Below are 16,342 nucleotides of genomic sequence, written 5' to 3'. Positions count from 1 at the left end.
TTTTTTTTTTTTTTTTTTTTTTTTTTTTTTTGGTACTACGGATTTAACCCAGGAGCACTTTACCACTGAGCTACACCCCCAGTCTTTATATGTTTAATTTTAAGACAGGGTTTTACTAAGGTGTGGGGGCCTCAAACTTGTAATCTTCCTGGCGCAGCCTCCTGACTCACTGATATTATAAGCCACGTGCCACTGTACTCAGTCTGAGTCTTGCTTTGATCTGCTAAAGTGGTCACTGTTGGATAGTAGGGACATGATTTGCAAATTATGATTTGGAATATGTTCAAACCTTCCTACCTCATATCCAGGGCTGAAATACTAGTCACCTCATTTGAGTTATGACTCTGATAACTCAACTTGTTTTTGTTTTTAATGTCCAAAGTAATAAAAGCCCAAAGTCCCATTTTTCAGAAGCAATTCCTATTGGCTCTTGCGTTTTCTGGTCCATCTTCTGTGCATATTCAAAGGTACATGTCTTTTTTTACCCCCTGTAAACAGAATGGTATTATATGCTTGTCATTCTATAGCCAGACCCTTGTCATTCTATAGCCAGCCCGTTTTATTTAATTAAATAAATAAATTAATTAATTAATTTAAAAAATATCTTTATTTTATTTACTTATTGTTATGTAGTGCTGAGGATCGAACCCAGGGCCTTGCACGTGCTAGGTGAACGCTTTACTGCTGAGCCACAACCCCAGCCCCCGTTTTATTTTTTTAATCTTCTAAAATTGGGGAGGTTTTGTCCATATTTTTCATCGGTATATTATAGCTCTACATAATGGTGGGAGTCCCTGTTACACATCTAAACATGCACACGATATAACAATATATTTTGGTCAGAATCATTCCCTACTTTCCCTTCCCTCCTCTCGTCCTTCCCCCTGAGTTCAATCCCCAATACCAAAAAAAAAGAAAAAAAAGTGTTCCTTCTTTTCCACATCCTCTTTGGCATTTATTATTGTTTGTATTCTTGATTAGCCAGACTTGTCATATCTGTCATGTCAATGCCATATCTTGTCATATCAATGTCATATCTGTCTTTCCACACTCGGGAAACAAGTTTTTTTCAACGTCTGCATGAGCTTCCATTGTATAGATGGACTGTTCTTTATTTACCCACTATCTCAATAATGGACAGGTTTTCTTTATCTGGATTTTTATTTTTTATTATTTATTTATTTTGATGCTGGGAATTGAACCCAGGGACACTTTGCCACCGAGCCACATCCTCAGCCCTTTTTTATTTTTTATTTTGAGACGGCCTCACTAAGTTGCTGATGCTGGCCTTGAACTTGCGATCCATATGCCTGACCTCTTCCCTCACATTTTTTTTTTTCGTTTTCTTGGTAGTGGGGATTGAACTCGGGCGGAGTGGCCTCAACTGTTACACCTGACCTCTTGCCCCATATATGTATTTTTTTGTACTGGAGGCACTCAACCACTGAGCCAAATCCCCAACTCTATTTTTTATTTTATTTTATTTTTTTTAAATTTTTTTTTTTTTAGTGTTTATTTTTTAGTTTTCGGTGGACACAACATCTTTGTTTGTATGTGGTGCTGAGGATCGAACCCGGGCCGCACGCATGCCAGGCGAGCGCGCTACCGCTTGAGCCACATCCCCAGCCCTATTTTTTATTTTATTTAGAGACAGGGTCTCACTGAGTTGCTTAGGGCCTCCCCATTGCTGAGGCTGGCTTTGAACTCCGGTGATCCTTCTGTCTCAGCTTCCTAAACTACTGGGATTACAGGCGTGCACCACTGTGCCTGGCTTCTTCCCTAAGTTTTAACTTTTCTAAATAGTACTGGACAGTTGGGACATGTTTCTTCTTTCCCTATTGGGTTTTAGAAAAGATTTGCATGTTAGTATAAAGTTCTACATTATTCTTTCTGAGTGGGTAGATTTCATGATAGGGACACATCTTTGATATACTTAATTTCTTATCAGTAATGTATAGGATGATTCTGCTTTTGGGCTATCATAGTGAACATCTTGTTTTTCACCTAACACTGTCTCTTGAACATTTTTTCATATCATATTGAATAGAGCTGTGTCACTCTTTGTAAGGCTTTGTAATCAATTGGCTGGATCTCGGTCATGACTTGCTTAAATAATCTCTTTTGTTGAACACTTGGGTGGTTTCTACTTTTCACCATCACAACCAATGCTGAAGCAGTCTAGTTGCTTTTTTAAAAAATGAGATGTAATTAATACATCATAAAATTCACTCTTTTTTTTTTTAATATTTTTTAGTGGTATATGGACACAATATCTTTATTTTTATATGGTGCTGAGGATCGAACCCAGGGCCTCACACATGCAAGACAAACGCTCTACCACTGAGCCACAACCCCAGCCCCAAAATTCACTCTTTTAAACTGTAAAATTCTGTGGCTTTTAACATATTTCAGCATACTCAGTATGTTCACAATCATGAACACTGTTTAATTCCAGAACATTGCCATTTCTCCAAATAACCCATACCCATTAGTAGTCACTTCCTGTTCCATAGTCCTGGGTAACCATTAATCTATTTTCTGTTTCTATGGATTTGACACAGTTCAGGGTATTTTATATAAATGGAATAACATGATATGTGATCTCTTTATGACTCACCTCCTTACCTTTACATAATATTTTCAAGGTTTATCCATGTTGTAGCATATATCAGATTTCATTAGTTTTGTTCTTTAGTGTTTTATTTGGTGCGGGGGCAGGGAGCGTGCTAGGGATGGAACCCAGGGCCTCCTACTTGCTGGGCAAGTGTTCTACCACTGAGCTATATTCCTAATCCCCTCTCTTTTTTTAGATTTTTTTTTTTTTTTTTTTTAGTTGTCAATGGATCTTTTATTTTATTTATTTACATGCAGTGCTGAGGATCAAACACAGGGCCTCACACATGCCAGGCAAGCGCTCTACCACTGAGCCATAACCCCAGCCCTTTTTCAATATTTTGAGACAGGGTCTAGCTAAGTTGTCCAGGCTGGCCTTGAACTTACTATTCTCCTACCTCACTAAGCCTCCCAAATTGCTGGGATTGTGTGCCACTGTACTCAGTCCCTTGTTTGTTTAAGTACTATATTATATTTTATTGTATGGCCAAGCTATAATTATCTTTTGGGGCATTTTAGAAATTTCCAGTCTTGAAGCTGGGGCTGTGGTCCAGTGGTAGAGCGCTTGCCTAGCATGTGTGAGGCCCTGGGTTCAATTCTCAGCACCAAATATAAACAAATAAATAAATAAAGGTCCATCAATAACTAATAAAAATATTTTTAAAAAGATGGCCTTTAAAAATAAATAAATAAATAGATGAAAATTTCCAATCTTGGTTATTTGTTGTAATAAGTAACTCTAGGGCTGGGAAAGCATCTCAGTGGTAAAGTACTTGTCTAGGGTGCATGAGGTCCTGGGTTCTATCCCCAGCACTACAAAAAATAAAATCTCAAAATTTTAAACAATAGTCCTACAAAAAAAATAACTGAAAGTTTAAAAAATAGGTAGGCCGGGTATAGTAATGATACCTATTATCCCAGGAGCTTGGAATGCTGAAGCTGGAGGATCATAAGTTTAAGGCTAGTCTGGACAATTTGGCAAGCAAGATCTTGTCTCAAAAATTTAAAAATATACATATAAATAAAAAGGGCTTGGGATATAGCTCAGTGCTAAAAGCACTCCTGGGTTCAATCCCCAGTCTCCCACCCTCCCCCAGAAAATCGCACAGCTAGGTATGGTGGCATGTGCCTGTAATTCTAGCTATTCAAGAGGCTGAGTTAGTAGGATCACAAGTTAAAGGCCAGCTTGGGCAATTTAGTGAGACCCTGTTTGAAACAGGGTTGGGAATGTAGCTCAGTGATCAGTACTGGATTCAGTACTAGTACTGCAAAAATGAATGGATGGATGGGTGAATGAATGAATAAATAATACAAAAATATGCTGGGCACAGTGGCACATACCTGTAATCCCAGCAACTAAAGAGGCTGAGGCAGGAGAGTCGGAAGTTCAAAGTCAGCCTCAGCAACTTAGCAAGATCCTGTCTCAAAATAAAAAGGACTTGGGGTGTGTCTTAGTGGTTAAGCACCTCTGATTTATCCCTGGTATCAAAAATAAATTAATTAATTAGAACTTTGAAGGCCCTAAGTTCTATTCCCAGCACCAAAACAAAAATTAAAATTTATTAAAAATAAATAATAGCAGTGAATATCCTTGTATCTATGACATTGTGCCAACACAAGTCTGGGGTTAGTTTCCTAGAAGAGAGCCTGTAGAGTGGTAGTCATTACTGTCACTGGCAATTGTACTTGACCATCAACTTCTACCTGCTCCCTATAGCCCCTGCAGATCAAGTCAGTGGTGGCACCAGAGCACGTGAAGGGCTATATCTACGTGGAAGCCTACAAGCAGACCCATGTGAAGCAGGCCATCGAGGGTGTGGGCAACCTGAGGCTCGGCTACTGGAACCAACAGATGGTGCCCATTAAGGAGATGACAGATGTGCTCAAAGTGGTGAAGGAGGTGGCCAACCTGAAGCCGAAGTCCTGGGTCCGCCTCAAGCGAGGCATCTATAAGGATGACATTGCTCAGGTGCTGCGAGTCGGGGCAGCCAAGGGGGCTTCTCTGATCTATCCTCTCCTGTCCTTTGTCCTTCCCACCCCCATTTGGCGTGCAGAGAATATAGAGTCCTGCTTAGGTTAGAGGGAATCAGAGCCCTCGGTTCTGTTCTGAGCACTCAGGAGATGGGTGGCCGTCTCTGGCACTTTCAAAGGTGTGTGAGTAAAGATCTGAAGGGGGTGAGCAGTGAGCTGTGGAGAGAGTGTGGTGGGCAGAAGGGGTAGCACTCAAGATGGTCCCTGGCTGAAGCAGAGGGAGCGAGGGTAGGAGTGCAGAGATGCACTCAGGGAGGTGCTGAGGCCTGGCGGTCAGGGGTAGGCCTAGGCTTCACTTGGAGTAAGATGGGAAGGTGGTAAGGGACATGGTTTGATTTGTGTTTTAATAGAATCGTTTTGACTTTGTTGAGACTAGTTCAATATTCTTAGGCTGGGGCGCTGTTGCTCCCAGGAGCTATTTGGCAGTTTCTGGAGATATTTTTTAGTTACCTGGGGAGAGATTGACCCTAGTATCTAGGAAACAGAAGTCATGGATGCTGATGACATCCCACAATACACAAGGTCAGTAGGGCTGATGCCAGGGAGCTCTGGAATGAGCTGAAGGAGCCACACAGCAGGAACAGGGAGCCCTGCCAGGAGGCCCTGCCTGCCACAGTCCAGGTGGCAGGTGCTGGTGGGACAGGACTGAGGCTGTAGAAAAGGGAAGAGGTCAGGATTTTGAAGGTAGAGCTGACAGGATTTGCTTACAGATTGGATATAATTGTGCAAGAAAGAAGGAATCAAGAATGAATCCAGGGCTAGGTGTGGTGGGGCACATCTATAATCCCAGCTACTTAAGAGACTGAGGCAGGAAAATCACAAATTCAAGGCTGGTCTCAGCAACTTGTTGAGAGCCTGTCTCAAAAAATAAAAAGGGCTCTTGAGGCTGGGGTTGTGGCTCAGCAGTAGAGCGCTCGCCCAGCGCTTGCAAGGCGCTGGGTTCAATCCTCAAGGCCACATAAAAATAAATAAATAAAATAAAGTTATTAAAAATAAAATAAAAAGGGCTATAGGTGTGTATTAGTGCTGAAGCACCCAGTGTTCAGTTCCCGGTACCAAAATAAACAGTAAAATTCCAGGTTGTGAGCCTGACTAGATGAATGAAGTAGGAGGTGGCTGGGACAGGGGCAGGTTGGGGAAAACAGTCGCTTAGCTGTGACCATCTGTGTTTTAGGGACCTTCCAAACATCCAAATGGGCATGTCAGGCAGGCAGTGGATGTTCTGCTCCAGACCTGGGAGAGGCAGGCAGGCTAGATAGGGGCTTCTGGGAGTTGCCAGTTGTCTGATCTCTTCCCCATCACTCTCTTCCCCTTGCTGGTACCTGCCCTTCCAGTGTCTGGGTTCAGGGAGGCAGGAACAGACCTGCTGACCCCCCGCTCTGCCCTGTGCAGGTGGACTACGTGGAGCCCAGCCAGAACACCATCTCTTTGAAGATGATTCCACGCATTGACTATGACCGCATCAAGGCCCGCATGAGCTTGGTACTGCGGGGTGTGCTGCCTGGTGAGGGGACACTTGATCTTGCTGGTGGCTAGATCTCCCCCCTCACCTTTCCACCCATGGCCCTTTTTTCTGCAGAAAGACTGGTTTGCCAAAAGGAAGAAGTTCAAGCGGCCTCCACAGAGGCTCTTTGATGCTGAGAAGATCAGGTGAGAGTGTGCGTGGGCTTGGGGCAGTAGGGTGGGGTCCCTGTGACTGTGGTGCAGTGTGACTTTGCAGGCTGCTCTGCCAAGCTGGGTAGAGGTAGTTGTAGGTGGTGAGCTGGGCAGACAGCCTCGGGCACACTACTTTACACTCCTGTGCATCAGTTTCCTTTGCTTCAAAGATTGATTATAGCTGGGCATGGTGACTCATGCCTGTCACAGTGACTCAGAAGGCTGAAGCCAGAGTATTACAAGTTCAAGGCCAGCCCCTGCAACTTAGTGAGAATCTGTCTCAAAATAAAATAAAAAAGAAAAAGGGGGCTGGGGATACAGCTCAGTTGGTAGAGTGCTTGCCTCACATGCACAAGGCCCTGGGTTCAATCCCAACACCACAAAAACAAGCAAACAAAGCAAAAAGAAAAGGCAGGAGATATAGCTAAGTGGTGGACACCCCTGGGTTCAGTCCACAGCATCCCTCCCCCAAAAAACAGATTGATAATGATGGTTCAAGATGGTAATGGCCTGGCTTCTCGAGATTACAGTGAGAATCGAACTGGTATGCATGTGTGCCCAGAACAGCACTCTGCAGGTAGTGAGAATGTTAATGTATCACATGTTAAAATGGGGTTTACAGATCATGTTAGACTCCATAAAAAGTCTCCACCCCTGATCTCCTGGCCACCTGCGGTGGGGGTGCAATGACTCCCATCCTCCCCAGTGAAGGGGCAAATTGGAGCAGCCTGGGCTGCCAGCATGTGGGCCTGGTGGGCTCCACCAGGGCAGGGCTAGAAAGGAGCGAAGAGGTGCCAGAGGCACCAGTGCCGCCCTGCGCTCTGTCCTGTTCTGGAACTGCCTGCCTGTGAGTCAGCTGGGCAGATTCCTCTTCTGTTTTGGGGCTGGAGATGGAAGCCAGGCCTCCAGGCAGAGCCCCACCAGGCAGGTTCTCTTTTCGGTTCAGGCTGTGCTGTAGAAGGTGCCTTTCAGTCTGTAGCCAAGGGCCTTGCATACTTCCTGTCTGAATTAGCTCCATCCAGCTGGCACTCTCCCGCATGGCAGAGAGCAGACTATAGTGACCCTGCCCCCACAGAAGGCTGATAGGGTTCCCTGACACGTCTGGCAGAGTGCGCTGCTCCCCACACCTGACTTGTAGAGAAGATGGTTGGGGGAATGGCAGCAGGGACCTGGCCTGTTCCTCTTGTGCTTTTCCATTTTGGACGGTGGCAGCCATTATCCTTCCCCTTCTGGGAGCCTGGAACGGAACGAGGTACCTGTACTGTGCGTGCTGGGCAAGGGGCACAGGTGGCCCAGGGGCTGGATAGTTCAGGAACAAGCCTGGAGTCCCACTTGCCTGTGTTTGAATCCTGACCCTCAAAATTGCTGGTTTGGCTACCTTGAGCTTGTGGTGTGACCTCCCTGAGCCTGTCCCCTCACCAGGAACATGAGCACAAATCCATTGTCACAGGGCTTAGGGGACTTTAATGAGGCTGTGGCTGTTTAGGCTAGGCCATGCTGACTGCACCATAAATCCTGTCATCAGTGTCTGACATTAATGCCTTATTGAGCCACTCTTTACTGAGCACCTACTACACAACAGGCACTATTTAGAGGAGGTCAGTAAAGAAGGAGTCAGCATTGCTAGTTAGGAATCAGAGCAAACAGTAGCTCTTCAAGTGGTGATGCGTGTGCTGGTAAGAAATAAATAAGTAAGTAAGTAAGTAAGTAAGTGGGAGATGGGGCACAGGGGTCTGGGGAAGTCCTACCTAGAGGGTGTTTGCTGGAAGCTGGGCAGGCATTCCTGTTGTCCTCTCCCTTTGCTATCTGAGGAGACTGAGGCACAACAAGGTCCTCTTCATGACCCCTTTTGCTGTCTGCTCCCAACAAAATACCAGGTCCCTGGGGGGCGACGTTGCCTCCGATGGTGACTTCCTCATCTTCGAGGGGAACCGGTACAGCCGAAAGGGGTTTCTGTTCAAAAGCTTCGCCATGTCAGCTGTGGTATGTTCCATGTTTCTGTCCTGAGGTGTGAGGGGGGACAGTGTCACACACACACATGCCTGGCAGGGCAGTGCTCATGGGGTGGGGGAGCTCCTCCCTCTGCGCCCCGGCCCACAGGCAGCAGGTTGTCTGGGTCTATCCTGGGGAGTGGCTCTCGGCTGGGCCTTGCACTAACCTCTGCCCTCCTGCCCCGGGGCTTAGATCACAGAGGGTGTGAAGCCCACGCTGTCTGAACTAGAGAAGTTCGAGGACCAGCCAGAGGGCATCGACCTGGAGGTGGTGACAGAAAGCACAGGTATCTGGGGGCGGGGTCTGAAGGTCTGTTCAGAGGGCTTTGTGTATTTGGGGATAAGCTGTGTTCAGGGCCCTGGGGTGGCTGCTCAGTCAGTCAGCCATGTGGCTGTCCCCACAGGGAAGGAGCGGGAGCACAACTTCCAGCCCGGGGACAATGTAGAGGTGTGTGAAGGCGAGCTCATCAACCTGCAGGGCAAGGTCCTCAGCGTGGACGGCAACAAAATCACCATCATGCCCAAGCACGAGGACCTCAAGGTGGGCGTGCACAGGGTGCTGGCTGGACCTGGGTCCAGGAGGCGGGCAAAGATTTGGGGGCCTGCCTGCCTGCCTGCACGTGGGTGACCAGGCTCTGGTGTGCCTGGCTTCACCTCCATCTTCAAGGCCACATCTAGGCCTTCCAGTTCCCAGTGAGAGGCTGTGCCGAGGGGGTAACATGCGTGCACCTCTGGCCAGGCCAGGTTGGGGTGTGTGCAGGGCCCACTGTTGTGATTTGGGGGAAGAGATGTCTGGTTACAGTTCTGGGGCCTGGTGTGTAGGTTCTGTCTGTCCTCAGGGAGCTCCTGGGTGTCTTTGGTGACTGGGCTGTGGATATACAGCGTTTATGTTCCATGTTTCTGTCCCGAGGTGTGAGAGGGGACAGTGCCACACGCACACATGCTTGCGGGAATTCCAGGAGAGATGTTCATCCAAGAAACATTCCTGAGGCATGGCTAGGTGTTGGGTGGCATGGTTAGGTCGGCCACAGGTATATATTGGTGGTGGCGTGGTTAACCAGGGAGCCGCTGAGGGCGGGATTCTGGTATTCGTCGCCTAGAGGTGTGTCTGAGTGACTGTTGGGTGTCACATGGTGTCGAAGGCTGGTGCAAGCCAGTGTGGGGTGTCTGAGGTGTGGCTCTCTGGGGGCGGGGCCTGAAGGTCTGTTCAGGGGCTTTGTGTATTCGGGGATAAGCTGTGTCTGTGGTGCCCTGCAGATGTCTTGTGTCTTGAGGGCTGACTGTCTTTGTGGGGTGAAGCATTGTCTAGGTCCAGATCCTGTCTGAGGGCCTGTTATCTCCAGGGCCATCAGGTGGCCTCAGGTGGTGGGCAAGCCTAGAGTGGGTTTTGGCGTTGGCCTCTTCCTGGAACGTGAGGGGTTCTGAAGGCAAGAGGGGCGGGCAAGCTGTGGTGGTCCCTCTCACCTGCTCACTTCCCTCACACCCAATCTCCCAGGACATGCTCGAGTTCCCCGCCCAGGAACTTCGGAAGTACTTCAAGATGGGGGACCACGTGAAGGTGATCGCTGGCCGATTTGAGGGCGACACAGGCCTCATTGTGCGGGTGGAGGAGAACTTCATCATTCTCTTCTCTGACCTCACCATGCATGAGGTAGGTGTGTGGATGGGCGTGTCGAGAGGAGACCAAGGGACAGTTTACTGAGAGCCACCTCACCCTCGTACCTTTTCCCGGCAGCTGAAGGTGCTACCCCGGGACCTGCAGCTGTGCTCCGAGACGGCCTCAGGTGTGGACGTGGGGGGCCAGCATGAATGGGGTGAGCTGGTCCAACTGGACCCCCGGACCGTAGGTGTCATCGTGCGACTAGAGCGGGAGACCTTTCAGGTATGTGCCACACACAGTGGTGGGGGCTTACTTTTAGGGACTTCCTCTCCCACAACCCCCTCATCTTGCCAGAGCTGAGTTGCAGACGTGGCTCTGTCACTTGAGTCTGGCTGTGTGACACTTATCAGCAAGTGGCAAGTCATTTACCCTCCCTGTGCCTCGATTTCACTGCCAGTAAGATAACAGCTGCATCTGCTTCACTGGCCACGAACGACTCCCTGATGTCAGATATGTACCCTGGAACTGGTGCTATCAAGGACAGGGCGCTCTCGCTCTTCCCCTTTGTCCTGGATGTGCGAGTCAGAGAGTAAAGCGCTCAGGACCTGCACTGTGGGTCGTTGCTTCTGTGCTGGATGACCCTAGAAAATCACCCCTTCAGCGCTCACTTCCCCCACCGTAGACAGAAATCACGACAGCACCCCCCTCAGAGGGAGGTGTGTATGGAGAGTCTGACCTGGGCTTGGCGCAGAGGAATGGGTCAACAGTGTTCCGTCCTGTCCATCTCAGGTCCCTGAGGCTCAGCCAGGAGGCACAATATCTTCCCAAAGAGTGTTTTGGAACAGTTGAGCTCGTTTTGGGATGGCTCACTGCCTGGAGGGTGATGCTCTGACTTTGCCTGCCCCACAGGACAGTCTCCCACAAGGAGGGCGCACTGCTCCACCTCACCCTGACCCCTCAACCTCTTGGCACCTCTTCCTTTGTAGGTGCTGAACATGTATGGGAAGGTGGTGACTGTCAGGCACCAGGCTGTGACTCAGAAGAAGGACAAACGCTTCGCTGTGGCCCTGGATTCTGAACAGAACAACATCCACGTGAAAGACATCGTCAAGGTCATCGACGGACCCCACTCAGTGAGTATAAGCTCCTGCTTCCAGCGGAATCTAAAAGTTGTGGTAGGATGGGGCAAGGCCCAAGAGTGACTCTTCTCTCCTCTGCCTAGGACCGGGAGGGTGAGATCCGTCATCTGTACCACAGCTTTGCCTTCCTCCATTGCAAGAAGCTGGTGGAGAATGGAGGCATGTTTGTCTGCAAGACCCGCCACCTGGTGCTGGCTGGGGGTTTGAAGGTGAGGTGGGCATGGCGGGACTCTGTGTATTGGGTCCCCAGCTCAGCTCTACAGCCTTCCTTGGGCCCAAGAGTAGCAAGATTGGGCTTATTGGCGGGGAGCGGTTAGGAGAGCAATTGTCATTGTCAAGTCCTTGGAAAAGCACAAGATAAGTTTCCTTGGGATTCTGAGTTGCTCGCCCAGTCACTCCATCCATCCAGTTTTATTGAGCCACCAACTTTGGGCGCCAGACACTGCAGACATAGCAGACACTGCAGACAGAAGTCACTGCTCTCCTAGAGCTGGTACTCCAGAGGCCCTCAGATTCTTAGATGCCCAAATGATACAGCGGGCAGCTGTGGCAGCCATGCAGAGGAGCGGAACTGGGTGGGAAGACAGAATCACTGGGGCTGCCACTTTAGGTAGAGGAGGAGACAAAAAACGAAGAATGGAGAGCCATGTGAACTTGGTGTGGGGGGTTAGCAGCTGCAAAGGCCCCGAGGTAGGACTTGTACATAATCACGTATAAAAAAGAAACTCTGGTCTGGGTACCAGGGACCAGGAGGTGACCTCAGGGCTCTGCAAGATGAGACGATGAATTCTTATGGCTTTTAGTTTTTGTGTTATTAGGGACTTCAATTTTTGACTAGCCACATTTCAGTTTCACTCCTTGGCCAAGGGAAGGCCAGTCATCTGGATCTGCCACAACGGCAGAGGGGTGGCAGTTCCACCAAAGGGAAAGGAGGCGTTATCTCCAGGAGGAGGAGGGAGGGCTGCTGGGCAGGTCAGACAGGAAACGTCCATGTGGAGAAGGTCGGTGTGGTGTGGAGGGCTGGAGACCGTCACCCAGGCCCTACAGTTCACTCTTTGCCCCTCCCCTAGCCCCGAGATGTGACCAACCTCACTGTGGGCGGCTTTGTCCCTATGAGCCCCCGGATCAGCAGTCCCATGCACCCCAGTGCTGGAGGTGAGGGGGGTCAGAGGCCAGGGTTGTGTCTGGGGGGTGGGAGGGTGTGAAGGGGAACCTTGGCTACTCAGCTCAAGCCACTCATTGCTCAGGGGTCAGGGGTGGACACAGGATGCTCCTAACCCAACGTGTCAAGCAGACATGTTGGAGGGGAGGGCGCGGTCCTAGGGGACTGGTGACATTCTTCTCCCTCCCAGGTCAACATGGAGGCTTCGGTAGCCCAGGTGGAGGTGGTGGCGGCATGAGCAGGGGCCGAGGGAGGAGAGACAATGAGCTCATTGGTCAGACAGTGCGCATCTCCCAGGGACCCTACAAAGGTGACCTGCAAGGCCATGTGGAGGCCTGGTGGGACCAGGTGGGGCCAGGTGGGGAAGCCCAGGCCTGACCTCCTGCTCCCCACAGGTTACATTGGTGTGGTGAAGGATGCCACCGAGTCCACAGCCCGTGTGGAGCTGCACTCCACCTGCCAGACCATCTCGGTGGATCGCCAGCGTCTCACCACGGTGTACGGCTGGGCCAGGGGAGGGCCAGTGGTGGGTGAGGGGCAGTGCGGAGGCCCCACTCACACACTGTTCTGTCCACAGCGGCTCTCGGCGTCCTGGTGGCATGACCACAACTTACGGGCGGACACCCATGTATGGCTCCCAGACACCCATGTATGGCTCTGGCTCCCGCACACCCATGTACGGCTCGCAGACACCTCTCCAGGACGGTGAGTACGGCCAGGGGGTGGGGGTGGGGGGGCGCGGGGGGCGGGATAGGACATAATGGTGGGCATGCATGTCTCTCACGTTACAGGCAGCCGCACTCCACATTATGGCTCACAGACACCCCTACATGATGGCAGCCGCACTCCTGCCCAGAGTGGGGCATGGGACCCCAACAACCCCAACACACCATCACGGTGAGGGCCAGGTTCTGAGGCACGAGGTGCAGGGGCCTGGGCATGTGAATGGGTATGTTGTGGCATCCAGGGGCAGAAGGCTCTGGGGGATGTACCCAAAGGCCCAGGCAGGAGTAGGTGTGGCTGGGAATGGGGCCATCCAGCCACTGTGGATAGCCACTGCCATGATGCCTAGGCAGGTGGCCCCCATCTGCTCATGGTCTCTGCTGTGGAATGGCATGTGTTGCCATCCAACAGCATCTGCCACCTTACCATCCCCAGTTCTCAGCTGACTTCTGTCCCCAACAGGGCTGAAGAAGAGTATGAGTATGCCTTCGACGATGAGCCTACTCCGTCTCCACAGGCCTATGGGGGGACCCCCAACCCCCAAACACCTGGCTATCCAGATCCTTCCTCCCCCCAGGTCAACCCACAGTATAACCCACAGACTCCAGGGACGCCAGCCATGTGAGTGCCCTGGGCTAGCCCTGATCACGGCTGCACACACCCTCCCACTGCCTCACCCCCTGTGCCTTCCCCGATGAACAAATGTCCCTTCTTTCCTGTGTCTTCAGGTACAACACAGACCAGTTCTCCCCCTATGCCGCCCCCTCCCCTCAAGGCTCCTACCAGCCCAGCCCCAGTCCCCAGAGCTACCACCAGGTGGCACCAAGCCCAGCAGGCTACCAAAACACCCATTCGCCAGCCAGCTACCACCCCACACCCTCGCCCATGGCCTATCAGGTACTGGTCACCTTGGATGCCCTGCAGAGCAGTGGGCTAGAATGGACTGTGGCCTACGGCCAGGCCAAGTGACTGTTCCAGTGACACTATCCTCTGTTCCCCTGTAGGCAAGCCCCAGCCCTAGCCCAGTTGGCTATAGTCCGATGACACCTGGAGCTCCCTCCCCTGGTGGCTACAACCCGCACACACCTGGCTCAGGCATTGAGCAGAACTCCAGCGACTGGGTAACCACTGACATCCAGGTGAAGGTGCGGGACACCTACCTGGACACACAGGTGGTGGGTCAGACAGGAGTCATCCGTAGTGTCACGGTGAGTGGGAAACAGGCATGTTATGGTGATTGGTCAGCAGGCATCCTCTCCCTGGGTGCCCCCAATTTTCATGTGTGGGTTTTTTTGTTTTTGTTCTTTAACTAACCACATTGACAAAGATCCATCCATAGGTGGACAGGCACGAGAGGGTTTGGGGTTTCTGCCCATCATACTCAACTCTGCCTGCTGCATTCACAACTAAAGTCTGTGACCTGAAACAGAGAAGGTGGTTGATTTCTGTCATAGTCCTTTGAGATCAGCTCAGTAACATGTCCCCAGCACCTTGTCAGGACCAGGCTTGGGCTTAATGTCAGGTATCCACACCCCCGGGCTCCTCCAGGCCTCCCGGCCCCTCCCTTCTTCACACTCAGCCAAGTTCAGGACCTTTCCACACACACCTTCCTGTCTTCCTTCCGCGCGTTGTCTGGCCAGTGCCTGCTCGTGCTCAGGGAGTGTCTGCGCCAGCTCGGGCCTGGGGCTCAGTGTGGTTCTGTGTCAGTGTGGTGCTGCAGGAGAGCTTGGCACTTACCCTGGCGGGTTCTCTGATTGTGAATGTTGATTGAGTCAAACAACATCAGAGACTAAGACACTCACAGGCCTGCCCTCACAGGCCTCACGTTCCAGGGGTTGGGGGCAGGGGGCAGATATGTCCTCAGACAGGGACAGTCCAGAGTGGGCACAGCTGGGATGAGGCAAGCCCAGAGCTCAGAGGAGCTGGTAGGTGATGGAGAGGAGGCACCTTACCCAGCTTTAGGGGGGAATCAGGAAGGACTTTGTGGAAAGGGAGACTTCCAAGCCCACGACCTGAGGGACGAATAGGAATTAGCCAAGGAGAGGACAGGGAGCTGCACGTTTAGTGGAGCCAAAGTATGTCCATTTTGGCTGGAATATAAATAGCCAAGGGGAAGGTGAGCGGTGAAGCCAGGGGAGTGGCTGGGCCAGGTCCTGTGCCAGCCTAGAGAACTCTGGACCATCCAGCGGGCACTGGGGAACCACGGAGGCATCTAGGCAGCAGGGGAGTGATGGGCTCGGGTCTGTGGTTTGGAACTGATTCTCCATGTTGCAGTGTCAGGGAGGGAGTGGAGGTGGTGAGACTGGGGTCTTGGAGCCCTGAGGAGTTGGGGGTGTCAGGTTGCTCTATGGCAGTGCCATGGGGAAGGAAGGAGGAACCGAGGTGGGAGAGGAGACCCTCCGGAGGCTGAACGGACAGAGCTCAGAGCTGGACCACTGTTGGTGACAAAGATGAGGTCCAGAGCTTGACTGGGCTGTGGGGCCATCTGACACCAGGGCCCAGGATGGGGCGCAGGTAGAAAGAAGCCAAGGCCATTTGAGGACATGAAGAGTCAGGTGCCTGAGAAGTAGTCCCCGTTTGGCCCAAGTTCGCTTCATCCTGGGGCTTCCCTTGCTGACTTGGTCACCCCCCCACCTTCCCTGCCACCATGCATCATTGGCTCCAGCCTTGGAACCAGGCACAGCTGTGGCCCTCCTTGCTCGCTTATCACATGGGGATTGAGTTTTCAGAATGAGCCTGTAGCCTGTGTCCCTTGGAGAGTGGGAACAGGACAGGTTGACCAGGCTGTGCCTACCCTGCAGGGAGGCATGTGCTCTGTGTACCTGAAGGATAGTGAGAAGGTCGTCAGCATTTCCAGTGAGCACCTGGAACCCATCACCCCCACCAAGAACAACAAGGTAGGTCAGGGGACGGGGCCAAGGGGTGTCAGGCTGCTGACATGGGGCGCTGATTCTATGTCCCCCACTTCAGGTAAAGGTGATCCTGGGTGAGGATCGGGAGGCCACCGGAGTCCTGCTGAGCATCGATGGTGAGGATGGCATCGTCCGCATGGACCTTGACGAGCAGCTCAAGATCCTCAACCTCCGCTTCCTGGGGAAGCTCCTGGAGGCCTAAGTCAGGAGGAGAGGTAGAATTCAGAAGATGACCCGGCAGACGAAGAGGACCAGGACCCTCCTTCCTTCCCTGGCCCTTGAACCTGACACAGAATCCTGGGCTTGAGTAGGGCTCTGCTGATCATTTTGGAGTTTCTTTATCTTCTTTTCTGGGTTTCCACCTTCTTCCTCCCTGATGATCATAGGAATCAGAGTAGAATCTGGGGAAGGGTCCCCCACTTCTAACACCCCGCTGCCCCCAGCTTGCTTTTGTGTTTATGGTCTTTCAATAAAAAGAAGACGTTTGGTCAGAGGTGTGTGTCGGGGGGGGGGGG

General features: G+C 51.3%; 1 protein-coding gene across 2 annotated transcripts in view; it reads left to right on the top strand.

The window, feature by feature from the left end:
* Window positions 1–16,320, top strand: part of Supt5h (SPT5 homolog, DSIF elongation factor subunit) — a 28,942-nt gene extending 12,622 nt beyond the window's left edge. For both annotated transcript variants that reach the window (XM_048790919.1, XM_015496866.2), the window contains 20 exons: window positions 4,331–4,582; window positions 6,037–6,126; window positions 6,224–6,294; window positions 8,178–8,283; window positions 8,485–8,578; window positions 8,696–8,832; window positions 9,787–9,942; window positions 10,027–10,173; window positions 10,878–11,024; window positions 11,114–11,239; window positions 12,101–12,185; window positions 12,383–12,502; window positions 12,588–12,690; window positions 12,770–12,897; window positions 12,984–13,089; window positions 13,378–13,536; window positions 13,644–13,812; window positions 13,920–14,123; window positions 15,717–15,812; window positions 15,886–16,320. In XM_048790919.1, the coding sequence (XP_048646876.1) occupies window positions 4,331–4,582; window positions 6,037–6,126; window positions 6,224–6,294; window positions 8,178–8,283; window positions 8,485–8,578; window positions 8,696–8,832; window positions 9,787–9,942; window positions 10,027–10,173; window positions 10,878–11,024; window positions 11,114–11,239; window positions 12,101–12,185; window positions 12,383–12,502; window positions 12,588–12,690; window positions 12,770–12,897; window positions 12,984–13,089; window positions 13,378–13,536; window positions 13,644–13,812; window positions 13,920–14,123; window positions 15,717–15,812; window positions 15,886–16,029 (2,640 nt within the window). In that variant the 3' untranslated portion in view covers window positions 16,030–16,320. The remainder of the gene's footprint in view (window positions 1–4,330; window positions 4,583–6,036; window positions 6,127–6,223; window positions 6,295–8,177; window positions 8,284–8,484; window positions 8,579–8,695; window positions 8,833–9,786; window positions 9,943–10,026; window positions 10,174–10,877; window positions 11,025–11,113; window positions 11,240–12,100; window positions 12,186–12,382; window positions 12,503–12,587; window positions 12,691–12,769; window positions 12,898–12,983; window positions 13,090–13,377; window positions 13,537–13,643; window positions 13,813–13,919; window positions 14,124–15,716; window positions 15,813–15,885) is intronic.
* The last annotated feature ends 22 nt before the right edge of the window (window positions 16,321–16,342 follow it).

This window comes from Marmota marmota, unplaced genomic scaffold, assembly GCF_001458135.2.
Source record: "Marmota marmota marmota unplaced genomic scaffold, marMar, whole genome shotgun sequence".
Classification (NCBI taxonomy): Eukaryota; Metazoa; Chordata; class Mammalia; order Rodentia; family Sciuridae; genus Marmota; species Marmota marmota.
This window is presented reverse-complemented; position numbering and strand designations above follow the sequence as displayed.